Source organism: Notechis scutatus, chromosome 8, assembly GCF_049901735.1.
Source record: "Notechis scutatus isolate UNSWTSFEM ecotype Mainland chromosome 8, rNotScu1.2, whole genome shotgun sequence".
Classification (NCBI taxonomy): Eukaryota; Metazoa; Chordata; class Lepidosauria; order Squamata; family Elapidae; genus Notechis; species Notechis scutatus.
This window is the reverse complement of record NC_142016.1, coordinates 20,360,406-20,381,347: the sequence shown is the minus strand read 5'-3', so window position 1 is coordinate 20,381,347 and position 20,942 is coordinate 20,360,406. Positions and strand designations below refer to the sequence as shown.

The 20,942-nt window shown below is 41.1% G+C and overlaps 1 protein-coding gene across 2 annotated transcripts in view; it reads left to right on the top strand.

The window, feature by feature from the left end:
• The window catches only part of LOC113423254 (sialic acid-binding Ig-like lectin 13), a 28,350-nt gene extending 12,994 nt beyond the window's left edge, over positions 1 to 15,356 (top strand). For both annotated transcript variants that reach the window (XM_087971030.1, XM_087971029.1), the window contains 6 exons: positions 2,641 to 2,931; positions 3,682 to 3,729; positions 4,645 to 4,899; positions 6,355 to 6,448; positions 10,371 to 10,431; positions 14,854 to 15,356. In XM_087971030.1, coding sequence (XP_087827156.1) covers positions 2,641 to 2,931; positions 3,682 to 3,729; positions 4,645 to 4,899; positions 6,355 to 6,448; positions 10,371 to 10,431; positions 14,854 to 15,078 — 974 coding nt within the window. In that variant the 3' untranslated portion in view covers positions 15,079 to 15,356. The remainder of the gene's footprint in view (positions 1 to 2,640; positions 2,932 to 3,681; positions 3,730 to 4,644; positions 4,900 to 6,354; positions 6,449 to 10,370; positions 10,432 to 14,853) is intronic.
• The last annotated feature ends 5,586 nt before the right edge of the window (positions 15,357 to 20,942 follow it).

The window sequence follows — 20,942 nt, the reverse complement described above, 5'->3', positions numbered from 1 at the left end:
CCGGATCCCACCTTCGTCGCCAGTGTTAAGTTTGGAGAATAATGGAGACCAGACATCTGACCAGTGACTTCAACTCTTTAATAACAGTAAATAGAACAGAACAGAGCAAGGCTAAGGGCAGCAGCAACCCTTTTATAGGGTTGGCTGCTACCCATTAACCAATAATATGTTCAATAAGTTCAAACTAATAACCAATAAGAAATGGCCTAATGTTGACCAATCAGGGACTGGTTATGGACCAATCCTTATTCATTGTATAAGGACCAATCGGGTGTGCACGCTTTCAAACCCTGATTTGCATTTAGGCTAGTTACTTTTATTGATTCACAACATTTAGTAATATAGATGATACCCACCCCACCCCCCATGGCCTTGATTTCACATGTCACACTAAGCGGTATTTCAGTTTCTTTGATTTATGCTAGTGGGATGTGTAAACCCATCTGATGTAATTTAGAAACTGTGATGTATAGATTTGCCATGTATGAAAAGCCAGTTGTGGATTTCTTAATAAATCATGGTCAAAGACAATTGTGTCCCAGCCTGTTGGTGGAAATCAGCAAAAGAGGGAAAGAAGCACTAAGACTTTTGATCAACAACCAATCAGTGAAGAACCTCCTGAAGAGTTCTTTTGTGATGTGTTTCCTGCCCTCATTTTGCATTTCCTGGGCTGCTGGATCTGTAACTTTTTTATTTTTATTTATTTAATTTGATTTGTCAATCACTTACAAGATAATAGGTATAAGAATAAACATAGTTATGAATACATGAAATGGATACATATAAGAAAAATAAAAGAAGCAATAGGACAGGGACGGTAGGCACGTTGGTGCGCTTATGCACGCCCCCTACAGACCTCTTAGGAAAGGGGTGAGGTCAATAGTAGACAGTCTAAGGTTAAAGTTTTTGGGGTTTGGGGAAGAAACCACAGAGTCAAGTAGAGTATTCCAGACATTGACCACTCTGTTGCTGAAGTCGTATTTCCTGCAATCAAGTTTGGTGCAGTTAACCTTGAGTTTGTATCTATTGTGTGCTCTTGTATTGTTATGGTTGAAGCTGAAGTATTCATTGATAGGTAGGACATTGCAATATATAATTTTATGTACCATACTTAGATCGGACCGAAGGCGGCGTAGTTCTAGATTTTCTAGGTCTAGAATTTCAAGTCTGGTGGCATCAGGTATTCTGCAACAAGTAGAGGAGTGGAGAACTCTTCTTGTGAAATATTTCTGGACATACTCAACTGTGTTAATATCAGATACGTAATGTGGGTTCCAGACTGATGAGCTATATTCAAGTAGTGGTCTAGCAAATGTTTTTTATGCTCTAGTTAGTAGTGTGATATTACCAGAGCTACATAGGATTAGGTTAACAACTCTTAATGCCTTTTTGGCTATGTAGTTACAGTGGGCTCTAGCACTTAGATCATTTGAGATGAGAATTCCAAGGTCCTTGACAGAGTTTGGATAATCAACAAGGTCTTGACTATTCAGCCTGTATTTTATTTTTTGATTATTTTTTTTGCCAATATGTAAGACAGAGCTTTTATTTGTTGAGATTTGAAGTTGCCATTTGTTTGACCATTCTGATACAGAGCCGAGGTCTTTTTGAAGGGTAGCAAAATTATCTGTGGTGTTGAATAGCTTTACATCATCAGCAAAGAGAACACAATTGCTCTTAATATGACCAGAATTTGATAGGATGCTCCCAATTTTGATCATTTGTTGTCTGTTTGACAGGAATGCTTCTATCCAGTTATGTAGGTGTCTAGAGATACCATAGGATTTTAGTTTTAGGAGTAGTTTGTCGTGTACCACTGAATCAAAGGCTGTACAGAAGTCTATGTAGATTGCGTCTATTGCTTTGCCCTGATCGAGTTGTGTAGTCCATATGTTTTTGCAGTGTAAGAGTTGCAGATTACAGGATAGTTTTTTTCTGAAACCAAATTGTTTATTAGAGAGTAGGTTGTCTCTAAGTGAAGGATGATGAATTAGTTAATAATTGATTCCATGACTTTACACTTGACGCAGCATAAGGAGATTAGTCTGTAATTTTAAACTAGGCTGGGGTCTCCCTTTTTGAAGATGGGGATGACCGTGGCTTGTGACCATAGTTTTGACAAGGAGCTGGTCCTGAAAGAGTTTTCTAAGATTATGCTTAGAGGTTCGGCTATGGCAGTGGGTAGCTTTTTTAAGAAGTAGGCACATATCCCATTGTAGATTCATGAGATGTTGACAAACATGGATTCATGCATGTCCCGAAGGTGTTTTTTTTAAAAAAGGCAACTGGACTTTCTTGACTTTTTTTCTTTGAAAATGTTTTGCTTCTTATCCGAGAAGCTTCTTCAGATGCTTGAGAAGATGCTTGAAATATAGATACCACTCCAGTTGCCTTTTGAAAATAAAAACCACTTTTGATACAACTAGGACCTGGATCACTGAGAATCTTCATAAACATTTGAAATATATAGAAGTTCTGTGGTCATGTTTGGTTGCATAAAATCTTGTGCTCCAAGAGAGGATAAAATCTCAATGGGTCCATCTGACTCATTTGGGAAGGAGCTTGAAAATCAAGCTCAGTGGATGGGTAAGAACGTAGTGCTGGAATAACTTTCTCCTGATTCCTCTCTTCTCTTCTTAGAAGGACAACTACCAGAAATACAGATCTTGGGGACGTTGAGAGCAGGATATTCTACAAAGATCACCTGTGCAACTTTTGCAAGCTGTAGTTGGATGCCTCCAAAGTTCACCTGGAACGGCTTACCCGAAGGCATCGAATCTCCTTTGCAGCTTAATGGGACCCAGGTTTACTCAGTGGTGGATTTCTTACCTTCTGTTGCAGACCACAAGCAGAATATCACCTGCAGGGTCAATTACACAAATGGGAACAATTCTGTTTCCAGAGAGACAACCATCCAACTGAATGTCACTTGTGAGTGATCCTTTCTAGGACTGCATGGGTTCAAGCCCTGAATCCCAAGGCAATTTCAACTCGGTTCTGGTTTGAATAATTGAGCTATGCCACTGGCCTTTGCATCAGAGGGCAAAGCCCCACAGTTGCTGTTCTCTCTTTCGCTCAGCCTGGCTTCCTTTGAGAGGTGTTTTTCTTCACTAGCTTGTGGGGGAGAAGGGGACAACCAGGGATTTTCTAGGGCGGAGTTTCCCAGACTTCTCAACTTTAAGACGTGTGGATGTCAAATCTCAGAATTCCCCAATCAGCATGCCTTAAAATTGCTAAGGTTGAGAAACACCAATGTGGACATTATCCATGGTGGCGTAGTGGTTCGAGTGCAGTACTGCAAGCTACTTCTGCTGACTGCCGGCTGCCTGCCATTTGGCAAATCGAATCCCACCAGGCTCAAGGTTGACTCAGCCTTCCATCCTTCCGAGGTTGGTAAAATGAGGACTCAGAATGTTGGGGGCAAGAGGCTGACTCTGTTAACTGCTTAGAGAGGGCTGTAAAAGCACTGTGAAGTGGTATATAAGTCTAAGTGCTATTGCTAAGTGTTATTGCTATCCTATGAAAATGGAGGCCAATTCTTAGCATCTTGTAACCAAAAAGGGAGAGTGTGGAAGAGAAGAGGTTGGGAGACCAGCTCCAGGAAATCAACATGTAATTTGGGATCTGATTGTGTCTATTGGAAAGAATGTCTGAACTGAAGTATTTATTTTTCTCTTACAGTTAAACCGCAGATACTGATCAGGGGGGAACATTTTTGCTCCAATAAAAGTAAGTTGCATGATTCTCCCAGCAGCCTTGAGCTTAGGAAGGAGGTATCAGAAAGAGGCAAAAAAGGCTAGCAGGAAAGGTGAAGAACTTTGCTGACCACCTGGCATGTATTTTGGATGATTACAGTTCCCCAGGGTCAAGGGATCCCCATTTGCAATGAGAAGATGGTTGACTTAATAACTGCAGTGGTTTGTGATTTAAACAAAGGTCACAAAATCAGGGGTGATTCACTTAAAAAAATCATGTAGCCTAACAATGAAAATTCTGGTCTCAAAGTCAAGGACTATTTATAGACATAGTATTGTTCAGAATTGCCCTGGAAGTAAGAAGCAATTCAAACTATTGTCCATTTCAAATAATTGTCTGTCTGTTTGTCTCATCTATCTCTCTATCTCGTCTCTGTCTATCTGTCTGTTTATCTCTCTCGTCTTTCTCATCTGTCTAATCCCTTGGTCTCTAGCTTATCTACCTCATCTCTCATCTATCTCCTTTCTCTATCTATCTATCTATCTATCTATCTATCTATCTATCTATCTATCTATCTATCTATCTATCTATCTATCTATCATCTTCCACCTTTATTATTTTCAACAGTAACTCAAGGTGGTGAACATACACAATACTCCTTCTTCCTCCTATTTTCCCCACAACAACAACCCTGTGAGGTGGGTTGGGCTGAGAGAGAGGGACTACCCCCAAATCATATGTTTCCTATTCTAATTATTTGGTAATTCAGGACTCGTGTTTAGGAGGAAGTCATGAACAAATGTTGTGAGATGGCATCAGTTTCTTCTCTAAATTGCAAACTAAGATATTTTTTTACCTGTTGTAAAAAAGGCATGTTAGTAAAATCACTCGAGCACATGTTGAGATTTCTAGGCATTGTTTTCTCAGGGTCTCTCTCAAATCTTGCAGGTCAGCAAAGCTTCAGAAACATTTCTCAGCTCAAGGTACAAAAAGGGGATTGCATCCGGCTACGCTGCAAGGTAAAAGGCAACCCTTTGCCCCAGGTGACTTGGGTTAACGGAACCAAAGTCTTGAAGACAAAACCCCGAGCCTTGAATGTCCTGGAGCTTCCTGATCTTAAACCGGAAGATTCTGGGAAGTACACGTGTCAGGCAGCCAACGAATTAGGCTCTGTTGAAGCATCCCTTGAGCTCTCCGTAACAGGTATGTGAGGCAATTTTGAGGGATGGAAAGAGGGATGGAAAATCTGGAATTATGGGAAGTCCTAGCACTTATCCTTGTATTCAGAAAGTATTCAGACTCCCTTCATTGCAAGATCTGCAAGGAAGAATGGGCAGAAAACCCATCAATCCAGACATGCAAAGTTTGTCGTGTCACACACCCCAAAAAGGATGTAATTACTGCCAAAGGTGCTTCAGCAAAGTACCGAGAGAAGGGCCTGAATGCTTATGCCAGTGTGATATTTCAGGATTTCCACCCCACCCCCCGCACCTCTTTTTAATAAATTTACAGACCTTTCTAAAATTTTGTTTTCACTTTGTCATTAAGATAAAGATAAAGGTTCCCCTCGGACATACGTGCTAGTCGTTTCCGGCTCTAGGGGGCAGGGCTCATCTCCGTTACAAAGACGTCTCCATGGTCATGTGGCTGGCAGGACTAAACGCCGAAGGTGCACGGAACGCTGTAACCTTCCCACCAAAGTGGTGCCTATTTTTACATGCTTTCGAACTACTAGGTTGGGACAAGTAACTCTGTTACACGGCGCCAGGGATTCAAACCACTGAACTGCCAAACTTTCTGATCAACAAGCTCAGCATCTTAGCCACTGAGCCACCATGTCCCTTGGTTTTGTTTCTTTGTTTGTTTGCTTCGTTATTATGGGGTACTAAATGTAGATGAATGAAGGGGGAAAAAAACAATGAATTTCAACAACGGTAGAATCAGGCTGCAGCATAATAATAATTGACAGAAGTGAAGAGGGGTCTGAATACTTTCTGAATGCACTATAGCCAAGAAGGGATGGAATTTGGGGAATGCTGGGGCAGGGTTCTTTCCTTTTTTAATTTATTTATATATATATATATCCTGCTTTTATTAATATTTTCATAAGCAACTCAAGGTGGCGAACGTATCTAATGTTCCCTCCTCCTCCTCCTTTCTCCACAACAACAACCCTGTGAGGTGGGTTGGGCTAAGAGGGAGTGAATGACCCAAGGTCACCCAGTTGGTTTTCATGTCTTAGCGGGATTATAACTCACCATCTCCTGGTCATTGACCCAAAATCACCCAGCTGGCTTTCATGTCTAAGGGGGAACTAGAACTCACCATCTCCTAGTGATTGACCCAAAATCACCCAGCTGGCTTTCGTGTCTAAGGGGTAGGGGATGAGAACTCATGATATCCTAGTCATTCAGTCAGCTCAAGGTCATTCAGTTGGCTTTCATGCTGATGATAGGATTAGAACTCATCATCTTCTGTTGACCATCCCAACTTAGCCAGCTGGTTTTCATGGTTAAGGATGGGACTAGAACTCACCATCTCCTGGTTTCTGGACTGCTACCTTAATCACTAGAGCAAACTGGCTCTGTATTTAAATCCAAACTGGATTAGAAAAACAACAAACTATTGAACTCTATCTGTTCTTCTGTCCGTCCAAAGACCCAATTAAAACCCTGCTTCTCAAGGTGACTGGTGCCCTTGTCGTGCTTGCTGTTATCATGATCATCACTGGGGTCATCCTTGCTTCTAAAAGGTAGGTAATTGTGGGAGTTTTTTTCTGGATTGATCGATGAACGATAAGGTTGAAAATATATGTTGGAAGATAATGTCATCTTCTGAATTTCAGGATATTCTTATTTGGCATGCTTACCATATTTTTTTGTAAAAAGAATAAAGGTGGGATATTAATGTGAGTAAATAAAAAAACACACATAAGCTATGGTTTCTCCTTAGCACTTGTAAAATGATAATAGTTATTCTGTTTACCCTGTTATACTGGTGAGTTTCATTTCAGGCTTACTATTGATTTGGAGGTTTTAAACTGAATGGAGTTAGACATGACTGGGGGAACATGGAAACTTTGTAAAATTGATTACAAAGATAGATAGATAGATAGATAGATAGATAGATAGATAGATAGATAGATATATGATTGATAGTTATTAGATAGATGAGATAGAGATAGATGAGATAGGTGAGATAGATAGATATGAGATAGAGTGATGAGATAGAGAGATGAGATAGATGAGACAGACAGACAGACAATCTAGGCCAGGGGTCTGCAACCTGCAGCTCTGGAGCCACATGCGGCTCTTTCGGCCCTCTGCTGAGGCTCCCTGTCGGCTGATCCCACCACTGGCTGGCCCCTCCCCTCCCAGTCACTCCTTGCCTGGCCTGAGAAAATAAAGGGGATGGTGTGGGATGGAGACTTGCTCCATATTCCAGAGCAGGACGTGACTGGGTGGGAGGGAGTGATGTCGAGTTGGCCACACTCACCCAGTCACACTGGTTGTTAAATTACTGGGTTTTCTTTTCTGTGGGAAATGGGCCCAAATGGCTCTTTGAGTGTTTAAGGTTGCAGAACCCCTGATCTAGGCAAAAACTGGTGCTCTCTGAGCTTGCTTGTTTTCCTGCAGACATTTCATTACCCTAATTAGGTAACATCACCAGTGAATGACAGATAGATAGATAGATAGATAGATAGATAGATAAATAGATAGATAGATAGATAGATAGACGGACAGAGAAACAGACAGAAGCTTTGCTTTTCAGATCCCTTGGGGAAATTTCTGCTTTTGCAGAAACATTTGCAAATTTGTGTAACTCATTTATTGGAACTTTCCAGATACTTTCCCCCGTCCAAATAAATGTGTTCATCTAGAGATGGTGCCCTCTCATAGCATCAGTGCTTTGATCGGAGGTATCAAGATATTGGTAGCAAAAAACCCAAATAAAACTCTATAAAAAAAAAGATATTGATAGCACAAAACTCAACAGCTGGGAGCCTCGGTTTGAGGCCTCCTGCCAATTTTTATAGCCTCAGCATTCTTGTATGATATTATTACTCTATGCATTGGTAATTCCTTCTCCTTCATTCTATGCCATTAAAATAAGAACTGACTATAAAGATTAACTCTCTCTTTCTTTCTCAAAAGTTAACTTATAAGACATATATAAATGTCCTATTATGTTTTAGAATTGTCTTAAATTTTTTATTTTGTTCCTATGAGTTTATGTACCATTGTCAATGTTTTATTGCCACTGATATATTTCTCTTTCTGGCTGTTCTTCCTTCCTTCAGACATGAAAAAAATCTATGAATTCCCACTTTGGTTTATTAGTTCCTCACATACTTAGTTGATTATTATCTGGAGTAATATTAAGTCTGAGTAATCTCTGTTCATAAAATACGCAACCTTTTCTGACAATAACAAATTATTTAATCTTCTCTGGCAAAGTTGCTCGTATTTATAACGGAACAAATTAAATATGCTTTGTTAGAATCAAATCATACTCGGGAACCTTCAAAGGGGAGAGAAGACCTAGGAAAACTTCTCACAGACTTTTTAATTTTTTTTTAAAAATAATGTTTATTGAAAGTTTCCAAAAAAAAAAAAAAGAATATTTAAAAAAAGAGAAACATGTTCTCACATTTTTGCAACATTTTCATAGCAGTGTACATTTCTATTAGTGTCAATTGAAGTCATTTGCTACAAGTAAATCTATAACTTTTTTCCTAAATCCTTACCATGATTCTCACAAAATAAGGCCGGGCCTTTTTTTTTTTTTTTTTGACCCCCCAAAAAATGGCTAGGCCACCCCGCCCTTCCCCCCCCATTTCACTTCACCTCGTGTAGTTTTAACGAACGATGTGAGAAATGGTGGGGAAACACATGGATTAAATAGGCCTAAATTTTGGGGGTGGGGCTTAATTTCACCTCATGCCTAGAAATCATGCTGGGCCTTCCTATTGGTAGAGGCCGTATTGTTGGAGAAACACGGTATTTATTTATGTTATTATTACATTTATAATACAATATTTATTTAATTATATTACTTTACATATATACATAACTGTATATATAGCTCACAGACTTTTATATACAAGTTTATCAGTGGTGGGATTCAAATTTTTTACTATCGGTTCTGTGGGCATGGCTTGATGGACGTGGCAGGGGAAGCTTACTGCAAAATCCCATTCCCTCCCACCAGGCTAACCTGCTTTCCAGCTCCGTTCTCCTGTGCAGGGCAACTAAAGAAGACCCAGCCAATCAGCTGGGACTCAATGGGAGACGGAGAATAGATGGGGGCGGGGCCAGTCAGAGGCGGGATTTGCCGGTTCTCTGAACTACTCAAAATTTCCGCTACCGGTTCTCCAGAACTGGTCAGAACCTGCTGAATATCATCTCTGAAGTTTATATACAAGACACTGACTAAACCTTACTTGGATCATTTGGTTTGTTATTTACTTATTTATTTATCCAATTCATATGACCACCCATCTTAAGAAAAGTGATTTTGGGCAATTTACTATTTTTTCTATCTAATTTCTTCTGCTTTTTCTATTAATTCTCAGAATTTGCTTGCCCCACAGCTAAGATGATATGCAGCGAATACCACCACTCTTTTAAACTCAATTTTATTCCCTTTTGAATTCCTGCATGGGATGGAAATTCTGTCTCCTTACCGTTTATCCTACCTTTTCTTAACTTTTTTTTCCCTAACTGTACAATATGTTAATGTTGTTTCCATTCAATGTTTCATGCCTATTATTAAAAAGATGAATAGGGGACTGGAAACCAAAACATATGAAGAACAATTGCAGGAATTAGGTATGTCTAGTTTGATGAAAAGAAGGACCAGGGGTGATTTGATAGCAATGTTCCAATATCTCAGGGGCTGCCACCAAGAAAAGGGAGTCAAGCTATTCTCCAAAGCCCCTGAGGGCAGGACAAGAAGCAATGGGTGGAAACTAACCTAGGAGAGAAGCAACTTACAACCAAAGGGAAAGTTCCCGACAGTTAGAACAGTTTATCAGTGAAACCACTTCCTCCGGAAATTGTGGGTTCTCCAACACTGGAGGTTTTCAAGAAAAGATTGGACAGCAATTTGTCTGAAACGATTTAAGGTCTCCTGCTTGAACAGGGAAGTGGATTAGAAGACTTCCAAGTTCCCATTCAACTCTGTTATTCTGTTATTGTTATGCTTCCGTTTATGAAAATGAGAATATTGTGTCTCATTTCTAGAATTAGTGTAAGCATATAATCACCCACTGGGGAAATTCTTATTCTCTGGGAAAGCAAGCACTTTCCCCTCCTTGGGAAGTGGTTTAGCTTCCTTCATGTACATCCTGTTACATAATTCCAGTCCTGTGAATCAGCATTCTTACTAATGATATGTATACGTGGAGGAAAAGGATATTTGCCAATGTTTATTACTCATAACAAGGAACTTTAACTGAGCCCAGACAATCCGCATGTAAAAGGAATTAATTATTATTATTATTATTATTATTATTATTATTATTATTATTATTATTATTAATTGCACAGTCAGCCACGTGTTTGGCATTTTTCTCTACCTATCGTTGTTATTGTTGTTGTTGTTGTTGTTATTATTATTATTATTATTATTATTATTATTATTATTATTATTATTATTATTATTATATTCAGATACTGGCAGAAGAGAAAAAAGACTGACTCCAACACAGGAAATACCGTAACGAATGTCAAGGTTTGTAATGCCTCCTTTTCTACTGAAATTCAAAGCAAGGGCATTTTGATATCGTGCCACCAAAACAGAGCATCTCAAATGGATGACTGATCAGGCAGGTGGGACTAAATAGCCCACTGTTTCTTTTCTCACACTCATCTCCTGCAACTCAATAACTCGGTAGGAGTTGTGCAAAAAATTGGGAGATTCCTCTTTGAGGTCCACTAGACCAGGCGGTCCTCCAACCTTGGCCACTTTAAGCCTGGAGGACTTCAACTCCCATTGCTGGATGGGGAATTCTGGGAGTTGAAGTCCACCAGGCTTAAAGTTGCCACGGTTGGAGAGCCCTGCACAGAGCAAGCTGTGCTCTTCCTTCAGCGCTGGCTGGGCTTCAGCTGTACTTCCCTTTAGCCAAAGCGACGGCCTCGCCTCTTTCTGACCTGCAATCAGGAAGTCTTGAGATGCAAGGCATTTCCCCTACAAGTTGGGGACAATGTGTCCTCACAGAGTTAACCTATTGCATTTGGTTCTTGGCTTCTGTCCCATCTCTCAAGTGGTTGAGATGAACTTGATTTTGCACGATGAGACCAGGCCTGAATTGCAAGTGGCATTCGAAGAGAAAAGGGGCTTTATTATTGGCCCCGTTGTCTATGGAGTTTCCCAGTCATCCGATTGTCCCAAAGGTGCTTTTTCAAGAGGCAACTGGACTTTCTGTTTTTATCCTTGAAGATGTTTCATTTTTTCATCCAAAAAACTTCTTCAGTTCTGACTGAATGGTGCGGAATGGAAGGATTTATATTCTTTGCAGTCATCTGGGCATTAGCACCCTTTCTTTCATTTTATATTAAGGTTTTGTTTTATTGTATAAAATATGAAGAAGAGAAGAAAAATAGGAAATTATGGGAAGAAAAGGGAGCTGGGGAAGGGGGGTGTGAGATACAAGGGAAAAGAGAGAGAGCAAAAAAGGACATTGACTTCTGACTCTTCTTAGCACAGTACAAGGTAAAAATACTCCAACTTCAACTTTTTGCTTTACCCAGCACTCTTTCTGACAGTTGTTGACACCATTTGGGGATTTATCTATGTCTCAGGGTCACCTGAATGGATGTAGAGCAATGGTGGGATTGAAAATTTTTTATTACTGGTTTTGTGGGCATGGCTTGGTGGGCGTGGTGTGGCTTGGTGGGCGTGGCAGGGGAAGGATACTGCAAAATCTCCATTCCCTCTCCACTCCTGGGGGAAGGTTACTGAAAAGTCCCATTCCCTCCCCACCCCACTAACCTGCTTTCCAGCTCCATTCTCCTGTGCAGGGCAACCAAAGAAGACCCAGCTGATCAACTGGGACTCAGGAGGCAGATAATAATTGGGAGCGGGGCCAGTCAGAGGTGGTATTTGTCACTTCTCCAAACTACTCAAAATTTCCACTACCGGTTCTCCAGAACTGGTCAGAACCTCCTGAATACCACCTCTGATATGGAGCCTTTTTGGAATTTGCTGAAAGGACTGTGTTGTAAGCCAGGGGTCACCAACCATTTGGACCTCAGGGACCACCAAACTCATCATTTTAAATACCATGGACTAGAGACCCTGGGAAAGTCCCCCAAAAAGTCTGCAGGAAAATTCTCCACCCCGTTTTCCTACCGATCGATCATTCTTTATTTGGGATTGCAGGATATTATCTCCAGCTATGTTCCTGGGGGGTGGGGGGTGGGGGGTGGGAGAGAGAGAGAGAGACAGAGAGAGACTTTTGGCTTCATGCAAGGAAAGCAGCAGAAGCAGCAGAAGTCTTTCTTTTTCTCCCCCAAACTCTGCCAGAAATGAGTGTTTGTGAAACTTGTCACGCCGGTGCAGCCTCTTGGAGCAGGAGGCCTTGCAGGGTCCCAAAGACTCATTTCTGGCAGAATTTGGGGGAGAGAAAGAAAGACTTTTGCTGCTTTCCTTGCGTGTAGTCAAAAGCAGAAGAAGAAAGAAGCGGAAAGAAGCAGCCCGGTGGCCAGGCAAGGTGCGTGGGGTGAGTGGGGCAACTTTCCCCCCTCCACCCTTTCCCTCCTCCCCCCACTACCTCGTGTTGTTTGCAATGCAAGCGATGCTAGCCTTGTGTTTCCACAGGCCATGTGGGCGGCGCAGCCTTGTGTTCCTGCGCAGCCTGAATTAATTGCTTTGGAGGTTGTTTTAGGGGTGACATTTCTCTGTGGACCACCAACATTTTCTCGTGGACCATCAGTGGTCCCCGGCCCACTGGTTGGCAACCACTGTTGCAAACAGGAGATAGGTGGTATCCGCAGTGGTGGGATTCAAATAATTTAACAACCGGTTCTCTGCCCTAATAATTTCTTCCAACATCCAGTTCACCAAACTGCTCAGAAAGTTAACAACCGGTTCTCCCGAAGTGGTACGAACTGGCTGAATCCCAACACTGGGTGTCCGTAATGGAAGGGTTACAACCCCACCTATCTCCTGTTTGCAACAGTCCTTTCAGCAATTCTCCCCCATTCAGTCAAAACTGAAGAAGCTCCTTGGATGAGAAGCGAGACTTCTTCAAGCAAAAACAAAGGAAGTCCAGTTGCCTTTTGAAAAAGCACCTTTGAGACATTATCCCCAATCATTACAATACCATGAGAGACAATGGAAACTGTTGGTAAGTTTGAAGATATATAGCTAAGGTGCTTCCTCCAGAGTTATGGGTCCTTTGGGGAATGCTTATTCCTAATTGGTGGGGAAATTATTGGTTTCTGTTGACTCTCCTGTTATTATAACTACTGGGCCAATAGTAGGGAGCCTGCTTCTCTTCTGAGACTACCTGCAATTCAGGACTGATCTCATCAGCCATATGTAATACTGCTGGATCAGAAATTTTCCGAGAAGCAAAATCAAATTTACTTTTAGATTCAGAGTTTCTGATAAATTAGGGGGGGCGGGTGGGAAAGCTCCACAAGGATATGACTGAGATTTTACTGCGTCGGATTTTCTTCCTTTCATCCTTTCTCAAATGCTGGAATTCAGTGGGATTGCTTTGCAAACAGAATTAATGAAATTAATTGTAATTAAGCACCAAGAGAAATTGGTGTTCAAAGAATTAATTCATTATTGTTCAAAGAATTAATTCAGGGTACTCACTGCCAAAGTGGGTAGTGAAATCCACTGATTTTGGAGATATAAAACGGGAGGAAAAAAACCATTTATGTGAAGGAGATATATTCACAAGAGATAAACTAGTCCATATATTCAGAATCTTTGAATACTAGATGCTAGGAACAAATAGTACAGATGGACAATGATCATGTTCTGCTTGAATCTGAATGGATAATTTTGGAAACAAGATGTGGCATGGCTATGTTTCCCAACCTAAACAACTTTAAGATGTGTGGACTTCAACTCCCAGGATTCTCCCAGCCAGCATGCTGACTTGGGGAATTCTGGGAGTTGAAGTCCACACATCTTAAAGTTGGGTTGAGAAACACTATGGTATGGATTATAATGGTAGACTCCAACATAAAATGGTAGATTCCAATATTCCTGTACTATTATTTTCTAAAAAGATTAAGTATGATTATATTTTGGTGCCTCAGTAAAATGCTTTAATCTCAATATGCCAGGTATTTTTAAAGTTCTGGATGATAAATCTCAAAAACTGAATTTTGGGAGAGAGGGAAATGAAACATTCAGTCCACCAAAGTTCAAACAGATTTTTTTTTAATATGAAATGTTATTTCCAAAATAACCTTAAGCAAACTTTTTTTCCCAGTTTGCAGAACTGATTTCCTTAGGGTTGTCTGTTTCTGCTGATTCTTCTTATTTTGCTTCTGCTTATTCTAAAAAAAACAAAAACAAAACAATTGCAACGTGGTTTGTGGTAGACTATAAAATTAGTTTAAATTTTAAGGTGTGTGTTGCTGGAAGAAATATCCTTCTGGGTCCAGTTCCAAGTGGGGAAAAAGACACTGGAAATATGGAGCCTGTTTGGAAAGATGGTTTAATAGTGGACAGGATCACATGCCTTGGAGCTCCTGGGTGGAAAAATGGGGAAAGAGATGCTGAGAGCGCCTGGGTTTTATGCCCTCTGTTGGGATTTGAATTTGAGCTTGTATTCTGATTGGTTGTCAGACTCCCATGGGGCCACGCAGGGGCAAGTCTATAGGCTGTCCTGAGTCCCAGGCTTGGTTGAGCCTTGCTGGATGATGATGTAATGAAAGGACTTTAGGATTCCTATTATGGGTCTGCCTGAAGAAGGTAGATCTTTGTTATGTAGAATAGACTGGCCCAGGCCTTAATGGCCCATTAGCAAAAGTGGGAGGGAGGCTGAGTTTCTACTTCTCTTTTAGGGGAAACATTCTGCCTTTTAAATATATCCTTAAAAATATTTCATTTTCCTAGGAGAGGGGTGGGTTTTAACTTCCAACAGTGTTAATGGTGGCATTCCACTCAATTCCTCTCTTCAAACAGAAACCCAACACTTCGGACCTTGCTGTACAGGAAGTGAATGGCGTCCCCTTCAAACCCAGAAGCACCCATGAATCTGTGGATGGAGATCCCAGAGACCCTGAAGAAATCCATTATGCGACTCTTACATTCAACACACCAAATCCTAAGCAAGATATAACTGCAGAAGAAACCCAAACGGATTATGCTGAAATCAGACATTGCAATTCTCGGGGAAAAGAAGCATGAAGTTTTTAAAGGAATTCCTCTGTTCTGATCACCAGCCAGAGTCTTTGGAAGTTGCCACCTCCTGTTTAGACTTGAAAACCTTGTCTTGTCTCTGTTTCTGTATATCCTCTTTGGAGATAGGAACTGCCCAGCCAACTGTTAAGCCCCAAACAACACAGCAGGACCAGGGAAGTGAAACTCACGTGGAATTTCAGCAATCGGGTTTAATACCAAGAAATAAAGGGTTGAAATACAGACTCTTGGAAACAGAATGAATAAAATGATTCCACATTTATGAATGGCGTCTTTCCCCCCCTCCCAACAATGCAAAATTGAAAGGTTAAATGCTTCCACCACCACCCCACACACACCCTACCCCAGAATAACTTGGCACTCAGATACCCATCTGCTCTTTGTTTCTAGTGTTTGAAATGCTTCCCTTCTTTCGGGGCTACAGTGCAGTTCTCTTATCAAAGTGCTTCAATCCAACAGTTTCACATTAAGTTACCCATTTGAGAATCACAGTGGCCTTCTCTCCATCTTAAAGCGGCCGAGTGTTCCCGGGAGGAGATGCAGCTGCTTTAAAGAGCTACGTTCCCTTTTATGTGGCCCCCTGAAGCCCCTTCTAAAGATTGAGTCCAGCCTTAAAAGAAAAATAGGTAAGAGACGCTTCGAACTGCGAGATGGGCGGCATATAAATTTAATAAATAAAGAAATCATGCCAATGATGCCTATTGAACATCTGGAGACTAGATGCGGTCTATGACTTCCAAGGAAGAAATGACAAGCTGAAGAAAGTGTTCTGAAAAGTGGATACTTATGTGTGTAAGAGTTTCCCAAACAAGACCATTTAAAGACACGTGGACTTCAATTCCCAGATTTCCCCAGCCAGCTATGCTCATGTTTGGACTTAAAATGGCCAAGGTTGGGAAACCCTGGTATGCAGAAGTACAGATGTTTAAACTTCCCTGAAGTACTCAATGCATTGCGGTATTGGGTAATAGGGAAGAGAAGGATAGCAGAAATACTTTTACACACCACTTCCTCTTTGCGCTGCAGAAGTCTCACAACGATGTACTTATTTGCCACAAATTTCTGTGAACCACACTCAATGCAAAACCTCTAGGAGCAAACACCGCCCCCCTTTCAAAGTCTGAAGAATGAGTTCTCAACTCTTCCTGAAAATAACAGTCGCTCGCTGTTAGATACAGATACAGATTAACAGAGTTGGAAGGGACCTTGCAGGTCATCTAGTCCAACCCCCTGCCCAAGCAGGAGCCCCTACACCAGTGGTTTCCAAACTTTGTCAGTCCACCACCCGCTTGGTGCTACAAACTCATCCTCAGTGCCCTCCACCCAGGGGTGGGATTCAAATTTCTTAATTGGTTCTGTGGGCGTGGCCTAATTTGTGGGTGTGGCTTGGTGGTCATGTGACTGACAAACCAAATATAAGTGGTCCTCGTTTAATGGCCGGTTGCTTAGTAAGTGTTCTAATTTATGACTGACCTCTCCTAGAGCTACTTGACCTGTTTGGAGTTTTGACAGCCGTGCACACACACACACACACACACACACACACACACACACACACACACACAAACACAAACACACAAACACACATAAACACACTCTCTTCTAACCCTGCTGGAGCAGGTGGTTGTATTTGATATCTCATTCACTTTCTCCTACCTCTCTTTCTTTCTTTCTTTCTTTCTTTCTTTCTTTCTTTCTTTCTTTCTTTCTTTCTTTCTTTCTTTCTTTCTTTCTTTCTTTCTTTCTTTCTTTCTTTCTTTTTATGTCCCTTCCTTCCACCCCCTCTCTTTTTTGGCTATCCTTTTTCTTCCTTTCTCTCTCTCTTTTTCTTTCCCTTTTCTCTTTCTTTTCTTTCTTGTCCCTTCTCTCTCTCTTTCTCTCTCTCTTTCCCTCTCTTTTTCTCTTTCTCTCTCCCTCCCTCCCTCCATATCCCATTCACGTTCTCCTCCCTCCCTCTTTCTTTCTTTCTTTCTTTCTTTCTTTCTTTCTTTCTTTCTTTCTTTCTTTCTTTCTTTCTTTCTTTCTTTCTCTCATTCCCTCTCTCTTTCTCTTTCTTTCTCTCTTTCCCCCTCTCTCTTTCTGTCCCTTTCTTCCACCCCCCTCTTTTTCTATTCCTTTTCTTCCTTTCTCTCCCTTTCTCTTTCCCTTTCTCTTTCTTTACATTCTTGTCTGTTCCTTCTCTCTTTCCCCCTCTTTCTCTTTCCCTCTCTTTCTCTCTCTCTTTTCTCTCTCTCGCTCTTTCTTTTCTCTCACTCTTTCTCTCTCTCTCTCTCTCTTGTTCCCTCTCTCTCTTTCCCTCTCTCTCTATCCCTTCCTTAACCTATCTACCTATTTTCTTCTTCCTTCCTTCCTTCCTTCCTTCCTTCCTTCCTTCCTTCCTTCCTTCCTTCCTTCCTTCCTTCCTTCCTTCCTTCCTTCCTTCCTTCCTTCCTTCCTTCCTTCCTTCCTTCCTTCCTTCTTCCTTCCTTCCTTCCTTCCTTCCTTCCTTCCTGCTTCTTCCCTTCCTTCTCCTTTCTTCTTCCCTTCCCCTCTTTCCTCCTTTTTCTTTCCTTGCTCTCTTCCCATCTTCCCTTCTTTTTCTTTCTCTTTCCTCTTTCCCTTCTTGCATGTTCAAATGCAAAAGGGGAAACATTTCTCCATTGGTTTTTAATTTGTTCTGACAATTCCTCTGCCAGCAAAAACGTAGCCCCCCCCCCCCCGCACCCCATTTTTGGCCTGTATGGCTTCCTGTAGCCCTATGCCTGTAAAAACAGAGCGGGGGGGGGCACACACCCCCTGAGCTTTAAGCACCCCTATCCTAGAAAGATCATTTGCCTCTACACACAGAATCTTTGCAAACACGTTTGCCAGGTATTTCTTCCCTCGGTGCACATTTTTAAGTAATGGATTGTGGATGAAAAAGACACAACTTGTGAGATTTAAAAGCAGCCCTGATGGTTATGCAACCTGCTGTTATTATCAATAATACTGCGAAGAGTGTTCAATTTCACCAGCTTTTAAAGGAAATAGATGCTGGCATTAAGCTCTACTTCCCTTTGTTTTTGTAGCTGGGAAGACAAACCTCTGCTTGTTTAAGGGATTGTTTGTCTGTTTGCTTGCATCGAATGTGCCCTAACTGAAAACACTGCAATTTTAGGCATTGATACGTGGAAGTAAATCTCCACCGCACACTTATTATTATTATTTTTATTATTATTATTATGCAGACTACTGATAGATAGGGCTACTCTGCCTAGCCCTTTCTGCATGCCATCTGAAAATTACAATCAGTAAACCAGAACTTTCTCATCATGCCTGTAAATGCATTTATTTTTCATTTTGTTTTGAGCCCTCCGACGTGGTAAGCAAATTTAGCTCAAGCCATGGAATAATAGAACATTTGGAGGCTGGTGAGGAGGGAGGATGAAGGAAGGGAAGGATACAGGGAGCATTTTAGTTGGTCATCTCCACCCTTCATTCCTGCAAGCAGCCCCCAACTTACCTCCACAACGGAGCCCAACAGTTGTGTTGCTAAGTGAGACAGTGGTCAAAGCGAGTTTCGCCCCCTTTTACAACCTTTCTTACCACAGTTGTTTAGTGAATCACTGCAGCTGATAAATTAGTAATCTGGTCATTAAGAGAATCCGGCTTTTCCCATTGACTTTGCTTGTCAGAAGGATGCAAAAGGGGATCCTGTGACCCTGGGACACGGCAACGGTTGTAAGTATGAACCAGTGGCCAAGCATCTGAATGTTGTTCGTGTGATCACGGGGGTGCTGCAATGGTTGTAAGTGTGAAAAAGGGTCGTAAGTCACTTTCTTCAGTTCTGTTGTAACTTCAGTCACTAAACAAATGTAAGTCAGACTCTCTCTCTCTCTCTCTCTCCAGACAACACTGTTTATTAAGCACTAAGAAATGTGTGTGTGTGTGTGTGCGTGTGTGTGGATAGACAGATAAATGAGGTAGAGAGAGAAGAAAGAGATGAGGCAGACAGACAATCTAGACAAAAACTGGTGCTCTCTGAACCTGTTTTCTTGCAGACATTTCATTACCCTAATTAGGTAACATCATCAGTGACAGATAGAAGAGAGAGAGAGAGAGAGAGATACAAGATAGATAGATAAAGAGATAGGTAGGTAGGTAGGTAGGTAAGTAGATAGATAGATAGATAGATAGATAGATAGATAGATAGATAGATAGATAGATATACTGGATGGATGGATAGATAGATAGATAGATAGATATACTGTGTTTGTATGTGTATATATACTATATATATTTTGGTTATTCGGGTTTTCTCCTGCGTAAAATTGGAAGTATTTTGGTGACGTTTTGACGAAATCTCATTCGTCATCGTCAGGCTTGTGTCTTCGGCTTTGTGCTTCTTGGAGTAATGTGAGCTTGCAATGAAGTTGACGAATGAGATTTCATCGAAACATCGCCAAAATACTTTCAATTTTATGCGGGAGAAAACCCGAATAACCAAAGATCCACATACAAATACCCGCGAAAACCTCAGAAAACAAATGTATGTATGTATATATGTGTGTGTGTGTGTGTGTGTATGTATGTGTGTGTGTGTGTGTGTGTGTGTGTGTGTATGTATAGATAGATAGATAGATAGATAGACAGACAGATAGATACATCCACATATATATAGATATATACATACACATATATAAGAAAACAAATACACACACACACACACACACACATATATATATAGAGAGAGAGAGAGGAGAGAGAAAGGGAGAGATAAAATTGAGGGATCTATAGGGCAGGTTTAACAAACTTTAATCCCTTCTAAGTGTCTATGGAGATTCTCAGCCATCCACATCATGGTTGTCCCAAAGGGGCTTTTTCTAGAGGCGACTGGTTTTTTCAAGGAAAAACCAGAAAGTCCAGTTGCCTCTTGAAAAAGCACCTTTGGGAATCCTTTCTAAGGATTAAAAGCAGGGCATCTTCCAGCAGATGGTGCTCTACACAAGTTTATGAAGTCCTGAGCACACAGCTATAGTAGCTACATATTATTTTTTTTCATTCCCACCCTCCCACTTTGTTCCCCTCTGTGTGTGCCTGAAGCGTGTTTGCCAATCTATAAATGTTTCATATCAAGAGCGTGTTGGAAAGCATTTGATAGGAGTGTGTGGAGTGCCTGAGGATGGAGGCACAGAGGGGGCCCCGGGCTTTGACTTTTGTCTGAGTGTTCATTTTCTTCCCTTTAAAAAAAAAAAAAAAGAAACTGTAAAGGCCAAAAGCGTTTTAGACCTTCATGCTGCTCTTTTCATACGAACAAAACTTTTCCAACTTGTTTGTAACTCCAGAGCTCAGCTGTTTTATTAAGCTACATAAAGTATTCATCAGAAGTGCCCCCCGAATGTTTGCACAGGAAGAATCCAGCGTATAAATGGTGCCTCCGTAATTAACATTAGACAACTAGCCTACAATCCTGGGCCTTTTAAGGTTGATTTGGCAAGAGCAAATTAATCCCCTGAAGTCTTTTCCGGAAGCTTTAGTATATTAGCTTGCATTCGCAACTATAGTTCAAAGCACCAGGAAGAGGATAATTTTAAAATACAGAAGCCTTTTTCCATAAGCACCCTTGGTTATCAAATCTCCAATTATAGCACAGGCTGTAAAGATCTGGATAAAGATCAGAGCACAGACGAAGAAAGCTTTCTATTCAGTATCTCTTTGTTGCCATCTAGTGCTCATTCCCTGGGTTGAAACCCAGATATCATTGCAAACAGACGCTTAAAAAAATAATTATCATCTGAGGAAGCTTATATCTTTGATACTGTCGGAAGAAATGTCCATCTGGGTTCAGTTCCAAGTGGGGAGAAAGACACTGGAAATATGGAGGCTGTTTGGAA